Source organism: Hypomesus transpacificus, unplaced genomic scaffold (assembly GCF_021917145.1).
Source record: "Hypomesus transpacificus isolate Combined female unplaced genomic scaffold, fHypTra1 scaffold_499, whole genome shotgun sequence".
Classification (NCBI taxonomy): Eukaryota; Metazoa; Chordata; class Actinopteri; order Osmeriformes; family Osmeridae; genus Hypomesus; species Hypomesus transpacificus.
This window is the reverse complement of record NW_025814014.1, coordinates 1-11,167: the sequence shown is the minus strand read 5'-3', so window position 1 is coordinate 11,167 and position 11,167 is coordinate 1. Positions and strand designations below refer to the sequence as shown.

The 11,167-nt window shown below is 44.4% G+C and overlaps 1 protein-coding gene across 2 annotated transcripts; it reads right to left on the bottom strand.

The window, feature by feature from the left end:
* Positions 1-2,720: 2,720 nt before the first annotated feature.
* On the bottom strand, positions 2,721-7,695 carry irf8 (interferon regulatory factor 8). Of its 2 annotated transcripts, none has more exons than XM_047017209.1 (9): positions 7,596-7,695; positions 7,264-7,437; positions 6,438-6,621; positions 6,020-6,114; positions 5,645-5,744; positions 5,141-5,188; positions 4,420-4,812; positions 3,869-3,984; positions 2,721-3,304 (listed from the first exon to the last, which is right to left on the bottom strand). In XM_047017209.1, exons 2-9 carry the CDS (start codon positions 7,435-7,437, stop codon positions 3,113-3,115), a joined length of 1,302 nt encoding a protein of 433 aa, XP_046873165.1. In that variant the 5' UTR covers positions 7,596-7,695; the 3' UTR covers positions 2,721-3,112. The 2 variants fall into 2 exon arrangements, with proteins under 2 accessions (XP_046873165.1, XP_046873166.1); XM_047017210.1 differs by having other exon boundaries at positions 6,020-6,111.
* Positions 7,696-11,167: the final 3,472 nt, after the last annotated feature.

Sequence of the window (11,167 nt, the reverse complement as noted above, 5' to 3'; positions counted from 1 at the left end):
AGGGGTTGGCACGTGTGTTTTGGGGTAAATGACCAAAGGGGTTAGCATGTGTGTTTTAAATAAAATGACCAAAGTTCTTTAACATGTGTGTTTTGGGGTAAAAGACAAAAGGGGTTAGCATTTTTGTTTTGGATAAAAGTATCAAAGGGGTTAGCATGAGTGTTTTGGGGTAAATGACCAAAGGGGTTAGCATGTGTGTTTTTGGAGAAATGACCAAAGGGGTTGGCACGTCTGTTTTGGATGAAATGACCAAAGGGGTTAGCATGTGTGTTTCAGGGGAAATTACCAAAGGGGTAAGCATGTTTGATTTTTACAAAATGACCAAAGGGGTTAGCATGTTTGTTTTTAATAAAATGACCAAATGGGTTAGCATGTGTGTTTTGGATGAAATGACCAAAGGGGTAGCATGTTTCTTTTTAATAAAATGACCAAAGGGGTTAGCATGTGTGTTTCGGATAAAATGACCAAAGGGGTAGCATGTTTGTTTTTAATAAAATGACCAAAGGGGTTAGGATTTGTGTTTTAGGGTAAATGACCAAAGGTCTTTAGCATGTTTCTTTTTAATAAAATGACCAAAGGGGTTAGCATATGTGTTTAGGGGTAAATGACCAAAGGGCTTAGCATGTGTGTTTTGGAGTAAATGACCAAAGGGGTAGCATGTTTGTTTTTAATAAAATGACCAAAGGGGTTAGCATGTGTGTTTTAGGGTAAATGACCAAAGGGGTTAGCATGTGTGTTTTGGATAAAATGACCAAAGGGGTAGCATGTTTGATTTTAATGAAATGACCAAAGGGGTTAGGATTTGTGTTTTAGGGTAAATGACCAAAGGGGTTAGCATGTGTGTTTTGGATGAAATGACCAAAGGGGTAGCATGTTTGATTTTAATAAAATGTCCAAAGGGGTTGGCATGTGTGTTTCGGATAAAATGACCAAAGGGGTTAGCATGTGTGTTTTCAGATAAAAGACCAAAGGGGTAGCATGTTTCTTTTTAATAAAATGACCAAAGGAGTTGGCACGTGTGTTTTGGATAAAATGACCAAAGGGGTTAGCATGTGTGTTTTGGGGTAAATGACCAAAGGGGTTAGCATGTGTGTTTTGAATGAAATGACCAAAGAGGTTAGCATGTTTGTTTTTAATAAAATGACCAAAGGGGTTAGCATGTGTGTTTTGGATGAAATGACCAAAGGGGTAGCATGTTTCTTTTTAATAAAATGACCAAAGGGGTTAGCATGTGTGTTTCGGATAAAATGACCAAAGGGGTAGCATGTTTGTTTTTAATAAAATGACCAAAGGGGTTAGGATTTGTGTTTTAGGGTAAATGACCAAAGGTCTTTAGCATGTTTCTTTTTAATAAAATGACCAAAGGGGTTAGCATATGTGTTTAGGGGTAAATGACCAAAGGGCTTAGCATGTGTGTTTTGGAGTAAATGACCAAAGGGGTAGCATGTTTGTTTTTAATAAAATGACCAAAGGGGTTAGCATGTGTGTTTTAGGGTAAATGACCAAAGGGGTTAGCATGTGTGTTTTGGATAAAATGACCAAAGGGGTAGCATGTTTGATTTTAATGAAATGACCAAAGGGGTTAGGATTTGTGTTTTAGGGTAAATGACCAAAGGGGTTAGCATGTGTGTTTTGGATGAAATGACCAAAGGGGTAGCATGTTTGATTTTAATAAAATGTCCAAAGGGGTTGGCATGTGTGTTTCGGATAAAATGACCAAAGGGGTTAGCATGTGTGTTTTCAGATAAAAGACCAAAGGGGTAGCATGTTTCTTTTTAATAAAATGACCAAAGGAGTTGGCACGTGTGTTTTGGATAAAATGACCAAAGGGGTTAGCATGTGTGTTTTGGGGTAAATGACCAAAGGGGTTAGCATGTGTGTTTTGAATGAAATGACCAAAGAGGTTAGCATGCGTGTTTTGGAGTTGATGACCAAAGGGGTTAGCATGTGTGTTTTAAATTAAATTACCAAAGTTCTTTAACATGTGTGTTTCGGGGTAAAAGACAAAACGGGTTAGCATGTTTGTTTTGGATAAAAGGTTCAAAGGGGTTAGCATGAGTGTTTTGCGGTAAATGACCAAAGGGGTTAGCATGTGTTTTTTTGGGGAAATGACCAAAGGGGTTGGCACGTCTGTTTTGAAAGAAATGACCAAAGGGGTTAGCATGTGTGTTTTAGGGGAAATGACCAAAGGGGAAGCATGTTTCTTTTTAATAAAATGACCAAAGGGGTTGGCATGTGTGTTTTTAATAAAATGACCAAATGGGTTAGCATGTGTGTTTTGGATGAAATGACCAAAGGGGTAGCATGTTTCTTTTTAATAAAATGACCAAAGGGGTTAGTATGTGTGTTTTGGATAAATGACCAAAGGGGTTGGCATGTGTGTTTTGGATGAAATAACCAAAGGGGTTACTATCTACAGTCATACTTCTCTGGAAGATCATCTTGGATTTCCACTACAAATGTGACAACAACAAAAAAAGAATAACTTCCCCAAAATCTTTCTCTGGAATCTGGACAAAACCTTATGTTTTCTTTTTTACTAACAATGGTTTCACACATCAGTTCAGTCAAGACACCCATGTATTGATGATTGACCCTTTATTATTATATTTATATTTTGCAACAACTTCTTGTTTTGATAGAGTTTCTGTAGGAAGCAAGACTACTTTTTTTGTTGGATGTTGAGTTTAGGGTATTCAAAGATAATTGAGAGACAAAGATTGATTGAAAATCAGGATTTTTATTTCCCAGTTATAAAAAGACAATGGCAATGCACAATGGTTACAAACTGTAGAACATGATTGTGGATAGTAAAACCTATCCATTATGTAGCTCAAACTATTTAGAACAATAATGCTGTCAACTTAAACTCTTGTACAAAACATATCAGAAGAAAAGGAAAATAGAAAAATATACATTTATTGACTGTTGTATGAAAATAGTTTCTGAAGCTTTGGCGTTAGAATCACCATTTCACCATGAAACATATTCAGTAAACCCTCATCACTTTGTTCCATGCTTCTCCTATTTCTGTCATCAACTAGATCCTGCCTGCCTGCCAGTCTTCCTGTCTGTCTGTCTGTCTTTTTTCCTGTCTGTCTGTCTGGTCTGCTCAGGCAGTGATGGGCATGTTGTCCCTGTAGCAGGCTGTCCTCTGGGGGGCGCTGTAGCTGCACAGGTCCTGGTAGATGCGGGCCACCTGGTCTCCGGCCAGCTCGTCAGACACCTCCAGGGGGGGGCTGGGGTACTGGGGGCGCCGGGGGCTCACCGCCTCCACAAGCTGCTGGCAGTTCACAGCAGTGACCTGAGAGAGAGAGGAAGAGAGAGACAGAGAGAGAGAGAGAGAGAGAGAGAGAGAGAGGGAGGGAGAGAGAGAGAGAGAGAGAGAGAGAGAGAGAGAGAGAGAGAGAGAGAGAGAGAGAGAGAGAGAGAGAGAGAGAGAGAGAAGAGAGAGAGAGAGAGAGAGAGCGATGTGAACAGGGATGTTGGATTTGTTTTGGTCGTCATGAAGATCCTCTACTACAATATTTGTGTTACATGACTTGTGATGGAAGACTGACAAATCAAGTTCCCTCTCCTACCAACAATGCCTTTCTCTATCCGACTAGACAAAAGAGAAGCGTGAGTTTCTTTATGAAGGAAACTGCACAATTAAGAAAATTTGTTGGGTAGTGTTGTTAAAACAGTTGTAATAATACATTTTATTTCTAATATACCTTTCATCTGAAAACAGATCTCAAGGTGCTGCAGATAAGAGTTATAAAACAAGGTAAAACATCAATATAAAATACAATTTGACAAGTAAAACTCACACTGCAACTTGTGCAGTGTGTACACCAGGTGTGGGCGGCAGAGGAAGAGGCCTCACCTGCACGATGATGAGCTTGTTTTTGGCCAGGCTGAGGTCATGAAGCTCTTCTCCAAAGCAGAGGGTGACGGTGGCGTCTGGAGCAGGGAACTGGCCTTCCTGGTACAGGCGGAGAGCTGAGGGTGGAGTGGAGGGTGGAGGAGGAGGGTGGGGGTGGAGGAGGAGGGTGGAGGAGGGTGGGGGTGGAGGAGGAGGGTGGGGGGTGGAGGAGGAGGGTGGGGGTGGAGAAGGAGGGTGAAGTGGGGGGTGGGTGGGTGGAGGAGGAGGGTGGGGGTGGAGGGCATAGGTAGAGGTCAGCATTTTCTTTCAACAGGCATTTTTGTTTTTGTTATCTCACAAGAGGTCACTTCATACTCCTGTGTGGAATACAATCTTGTGTCAAGGTTTGAAAGACGCAAGAAAGAAACTGTGCCAGGCTTTCCTCGCAGACGTTTAACGGAATGCACAAAGCGTGTCTTTAACTTAGGGATGTGTCAAAACGACAAAACATTACAGTCCCACACACCAACACACACACACACAGAGAAGTCTCATCAACCACGGTGTCTAACCTTCGAGGAACCTTCCGGTGTCGAAGATCTTGACCACAGCGTCTCTCTCCAGCTTGCAGTGTCCGGGGCTGTACTGGGTCCCCAGGCAGCCACCGCTCCAGAACACCCGGCTCTGGCACAGCCTCTTGACGAACACGCCCTCTCGGTTGCACCGCAGCAGCACCCCTCTCTCCAGGTGGCCCAGGAGCTTGCGGGTCACCTGCCGCTGGCGTTCCGCTTCGATGAGCTCAGCTGGAGGGAAACACACAGTCTGCATGCTGCCCGGCCCGTAGGGGGCGCTGTGGGCCAGCTGAGGCAGCCCCGGACACAGCCGGCAGCCCTCGGAGTTGGAGGTCATCATGGTGTGCATGAGCTTGCCGGCGTAGTAGAAACTGATCATCAACTGGGAGAAAGCTGGGGGAGGAGAGGGGGGAGGGAGAGGGGGGAGGGAGAGGGGGGAGGGAGACAGAGAATGGGAAGGAGGGGAAGGGGAAGAAGAGGGGGGAAATTAGTTCCCATATTGTACATTATATTCATTTAAAGGTTTTTGCCAAAGCATCATACAAGACAAATAGTGCAGACAGACAGTTATGGATCAGAACACCTAATGCAAAAGTTAATATAACCACCTGCTCTGAATTCGTATACTAGAAATACTAAATATACTCAAATCTAGAATTGTAGAAGTTTTAAGTCAAAGCAAAGACGTTGTTTATTCTGAGAGAAATGTGAGTGGATGTACCTGTGCCAAAGGGTCCCACAGGTGAAGACTCTGAATGCGAAGGGAAAGCTGAAAATCAGACAACACACAACGTCAACACCAGCCGGACAAACACAAACAGAAAAACACTCTTGATTAAAGTCACAGTGTTCGAGTGACAGCAAAAATATTTGTCATTTCATCAACAAAAAAATCTAGCTTTGAAAGCACAACCAGCCTGACCGTTAAAAAAATCTGTCTGGTCAGCAATGTGCAAAAGGATATTAGCCAATCTTTTCCTCTCAGAATTGAGGACTTCAGTAAAGAAGTCTTTATAACCCCTGTTGCTCTGGGGTCAAGCTACAGTTATTTTTAAGACTGGGTCCATGCTGTCACGAAGGAGGAACTGTTCCGAAGAATAATATTGACAGAGGACACAGAAAACTAATGACGACCCTCAGAGAGCATGATTTATCTGAGGCAGTGGTGAAAAGAGCTCACTGAGAGAGAGATGTGTGACACACACACACACACACACACACTTACCACTGAGCACTCCAGTATTCCAGTACTCCAGGCCTGGCTGGATCCTACTGCCTTCCTCTTGTGGTGAGTGACTTCTTCCTAGGTAGTCTTCACTGGTGGACTGGAGGGAGAGAGAGAGAGAGAGAGAGAGAGAGAGAGAGAGAGAGAGAGAGAGAGAGAGACAGAGATATATTCAAATGATTAGAGAAATCAGAGAGAGAGAAACCACATTGGTCTGTCAGAAAAAAACAGAGACAGCAGATTTGACGAGAATCTGTCCAGTGACAAAGAAAATAAATCTCAAACCACAAAACAGTGCAGAAAACAATACAAGCAGGCATGAAATGGAGAGAAGGAACTTGGGATGTGACAAGAGACATCCTATAGAGGCCTTACCTCTTTAATGAGTTCCTCCAGGTCTTCAGGACTGCAGTCCATGTCCGTGATGTCTCCAGAGCTAGCAGTCATGACTGCAGCTACGCCTTTACCTGCTGGAGGGGACCCAGACATGAGCAGACAGCTGAACCACCAGCACTGTCTCTTTACCATGGAGCCACGCACAGAATATTACTGTTAATCATTTGACAAACACTAATAAATGATCCATGTTTCGAGGCCTTTCATTTCTGGCTTCAACGACCCAACATCCTGCACCTCAGTATAGGGTGCCAACGATGGATGTAGCTCAGTGGTAAAGCATAAATGTACCAGGTTCAAATCCACACACATCCCCCCTCCCCCCACTACGCTGTCTGTTGCCTTGGATACAAATAAGTCTGTCATATGATGAAGTAGTGAGGTTGTAGATGCTTACTCTTCTGTTCCTCCTCAGGGACAATCCGGTACACCTTGTAGGGCTCAGAGATGTCCAGCTGGGAGCGTTCTGCCACCTCCTCAAAGTCAGGACTCTTGTTCAGCGCACAACGCAGCCGGGTTTTCCACGTGGCCGGTTCAGCCTTGTCCCCCTCTTTGAACTTCCCTTTGAACACAGCCCAGGCCTGCAGGAACACAACACACACAGTCAGAAGTGGGGTGGCTGTGCCTCAGAGGGGGGTGGCTGTGCCTCTGAGGGGGGGCGTTTGACTGCTGGTTAAAAGGGTGCAGGTTCGAGTCCACCCTCATCCGTCCGCATGTTGCTTTGGATTCATGAAAATGCCTGCTACAGTAACAAGTTGTTATTATTGCCATGATATTCAATGATGATGTTAACGTCAATAAACTGACAGATTGTATGGCTTCGTTAGATTGACATCAGAGTGTTTGATTACTGTTTTATCAACATTAATTATGTCTTATAGGGTGGTCAGAGTGCAGCTCAAGAGGTCTCATGTTCAAACATCTGCCTATGTACTATATGTTTGGGAAAGTTTGCTAAATTAACAACATTTTTTGGTATTTTAAATGGTCGTTTAAATACTGACTGATACATCCAAAAAATACAACAAATCACAGTCAATTAATTTAGCAACTCTAAACAAACCAATATAATATTTAATATTCATTTGAAAATCTAGATTTGTGGGACAGTAAATCTCGAAAACAGCGTGCGTAGACCGAATAATACAGATGTTTTATTTCCTGACAGAGCTGCCGCTTGCTTCTGAAAACACCGATCACCGCTACGGAAAGTTGGCACCTACCTTAAAAATAGAGGCGTCTATCTCCTGGTTGTAGTCTTGTTTCCCAGCATGCTTCCAGGGGATCCGGAACATAGTGCGACTGTCATCCTCCCACAAAAGTCCCGGGTACTGTCCGCTATGTATCTGTTCAACCAGCCATTGTTTTAGCCTGCGACCACCGGGGCTCATTGACATCTAGAGAGAGAAAACAATAATTTAGGCTCCGCTGTACTATGCAAAAATGGCTTACGTTCTAAAAAACAGAGGTGTCAAATCTCAGGCTTCTTCCTCATTCGACAGTCAAAAACTACAAACTTTGAGGTAAAGATAAGAATTCGTTCCGTGTACGCTACCTTTAATGATTTGATGTGGTACGTCTAAAGAAGCGTATAGAAGTGAACCGAATGCCTGCGCAACCAGTCTGTAAATTAACAACTCCACTCACTGTTTATCATCCAGAAGTTGATGAATGAAGCTTTGTTTCAGGACAGATGATTGGTTGATTCAGCTCAATGTTACCACGCCCACAAATCCGGTTGTCAGTTTTCTTCGAAGCTTCAGCTTTTACAAGAAATCAACTGATAGGAGATTGAGTGGGGACAGACTACATAGACAGTGCGAGCTATGTTGAGGTAGGCTATTGAATAATTCTGGGCAATAAAGATAGTACTGTTGAGGGATTTTTACAACGTCATAAAATCCAAGTTTCCTCTATAAACCCGCCAACGCACGGCACTCATGCATCACTGTCCTAGGGATTCCTTAAAATTTGACATCATTTTTCTATCGGGTGCCAATTACAGTCGTTACAGCTGCCGAAAGTCTGATCCAGACTTTTCCCAGTAACGTCTCTGATATAGTCGATTGTATATCTGATATAGTCGAGTGTAGGTGAAAGACAGTCAGCGTCAATCCTAGTTCATAGGGCTTGGTAAATATGTTATAAAGTTAGCCTCAATGTAATATTCACCTTTTCCCCTTAGAGACTTATAAATCCACTTATTTGTTATGATTGACTGAGCCCTCTATCCCGGACGTCCTCTATATGATCAGAACAACTTTATATCTCCATGCTCTGCTCTCTACTTTTCCAACTTAATTCTGAAATGTGACGACATTTTGATTTATCACTGACACATTTGGAACACATATAGGCCCCTAGTCCTGAATAAGACTTCAGTGTATCAAAACATAGCCCACATTAATCAGGTTGGGGAAGATACTCAAAAGATTTGACCCTTCGACGAGCGGTATGATGAAGAGTGTTATAACGCCACCCCTGTCCAGTACACTTTGAGAACCTTGAGACACTATGAGAACCTGCCCCTCATCATCACGATGTAGCCTAGTATAGACTATATACATTTAGTCATTTAGCAGACGCTCTAATCCAGAGCGACTTACAGTAAGTACAGGGACATTCCCCCGATATGTAACACACAGGCATCAACATTTCGATTGAATGGGAATATCGAGGGTTTGCTCTCAAAACGCAGGTGAAAACTAATCTTCCTCAGTGCGGTGCGGAGACGGACACAAACATCATTTAGAAACTGTGAAAAGCGGATGTGGCGCAGGTGAAGTCACGTGGCCAGCTGGGTTTTGAGGATTTGAGACGCTGTGGGTTTGGCCTCACCTGGGGGGCAAAGCTTGTGTTAGCTGAGTTAGGTTGTGGTTTGGATCTGGTCTAGCTTTCCACCAGAGGAGACTAGAGGTTTGCTGAGAGAGGGCGAGATCAGATCCAACGAGGCATCATCTTTGTTTACCTCGTAATCTTTCACGTGCTTCTTTCACACAAATACACACAACCTACAAAATGTAAGCTTCATGAATCATTTTTATAAGCATATACTGCATACATGGCAGTTATAAAATATAGAACTATTATAATGTACATTTTATTTATAAACACATTAGTGATACCATTTTGTACCACATAACATCTACGAACAAATTATATATTTTTCATGTTTTAAGATTGATTCTAAAGAGTTTGTCAAACATAACAAGGACAAAGGAATAGTTTAACGGTACATTTAGAAAATAACCTGTTTGGTCTCAGAGCACAAAGGACAGATAAACCAACCAAGATATTTAATTAACGTCAAATATTTAGTCAGTTGCTCCCCCCCCCCCCTCCCCCCCCGCCATGTACACACATGAGAATCATCTTTGATTAAAAGAATGACCTTAGCCAATATATAAATAGCATTCCATTAATAAACACCATTCTCCTACGGTGACGCTGCATAGACAGTGAAGGTGTGTGGGTCAGGATCTAATGCCTGCCTTGATCTGGGGCTGGAAGGTGCTGGAAGGTGCTGGAAGGTGCTGGGGGTAAAGTAAGGCTTCGGTGAGTGACTCTTCTCAAGGTGTTCACTTGTGTACATTGGGGGGTGTGAAAGGAACCTCTTTCACCAATTCCAGAACAGTCTGTAGAGTCCTGTTCATTTGTCAAAGGCGTGATTGATGAACCAAGTTCAGTTCATTTCAGTCCGGCCCTACAAACACCTCCCTTTCTGGATCTGTAGGGGCTGGGTGGGTGGTGGGGTAAGGCAGGTGGTGGGGTAGGGCGGGTTGATTGTGGAGGTGGGGTTCCCTCAGTCCCATCGGCAGGTCGGAGGGTGGTGGAGGGTGGTGGAGGGACCAGGGGCCCCGGGCTCAGCTGCTGCCCCTGGGGCCGTAAGCGTTGTGGGGCAGGGGCAGGATGCCGCCGGCCTGGTTCATCCACTCCTGGCCCTGTTCTCCTTGCTGGTGCTGCTCACTGTAGCGTCTCAGCAGGGACGACACCTGCTCCTGGTCAGCAAACGGGCTTGGTGGGAAACTGGACCGCAACCACGCCCGGTACTGAAAAGAGAGAGAGGAGAGGTAGTAAGAGGGGGGATAAAGAGAGAGGAGAGATACAGAGAGAGAGGAGAGATAGCAAGAGGGGGGATAAAGAGAGAGGAGAGATACAGAGAGAGAGGAGAGATAGCAAGAGGGGGGATAAAGAGAGAGGAGAGATACAGAGAGAGAGGAGAGATAGCAAGAGGGGGGATAAAGAGAGAGAGGAGAGATAACAAGAGGGAGATAGAGAGAGGAGAGATACAGAGAGAGAGGAGATAGAAAGATAAAAGGAGTGAGAGAGAAAGGGAAGGGTGTCAACATCAGTAACCTGTTTGAGCCTCTCCTATCTGGGATGTAGAGAGTTCACGAGTACCCTGACTTCCTGCTGGAGGTGGAGTCTGGGAAGCCCCTGGCAGAGAGCCAGCATCACATCCCAGACTCTAGGCTGCTGGGAGCAGGGTTAGGCTGATGATGTCACACAGACTCAAGGGTGGGGGAGGGGGGCTATAGAGGCTATGGGGTGAGGAGGAGGGAAGGAGAGGGGGGGAGAGAGGGAAGGAGAGGGTGGGGGGGCAGGGGTGGGTACAGGAAGGCGTGGGACGGCTAGGGAATGAGACCTCTACCAGGAAACCTCCTCCTCTGTAACACACGTCCACCAGTCATTCCTGCAAGCACCCAGGCAGGTAACTGTAAGTAGGAGGGACCAAAACAGCGTTTGTCACCTGTCCTTATATGGACAGTTATGGACCATATCCTCCTTCTCAGTACAAATAGTGAAACCAACATAGCTAAACACTATTTGAAACTACATTGCTACGTTGCAATACACTCTCTTGTTAACTGTATTTATATATTTGCTCTCCAGGGTGTTGACTCATGTATTAAAGGCAGGGTTGGTATTGTTGTTGAGAGGTCTGACTGTAACATGTTATATATCAGATACCCGTGTCCATCGCAGGACCAAACGCCCCTCCGTCAGCCTGTGTCTCGTCGTGTAAACAGCGAGACAAGATGTTCCTTCTCAGCGTGAGGAACACAGGGGCATGAGAGTGTGTGTGAAATGGTTGAAATGTGTGAATCTCGCGGCTAATGCAAGAGA

What these genes read in the sequence shown, in the direction of transcription:
- irf8 (XM_047017209.1), bottom strand. Translation starts at nt 7,437, where the DNA reads ATGTCAATGAGCCCCGGTGGTCGCAGGCTAAAACAATGGCTGGTTGAA. An exon ending in CCCTGAGGAGGAACAGAAGA is followed by an intron (nt 6,115 to 6,437) that starts GTAAGCATCTAC and finishes GGTCCCCTCCAG; the next exon opens with CAGGTAAAGGCGTAGCTGCA. An exon ending in GAATACTGGAGTGCTCAGTG is followed by an intron (nt 5,189 to 5,644) that starts GTAAGTGTGTGT and finishes TCTGATTTTCAG; the next exon opens with CTTTCCCTTCGCATTCAGAG.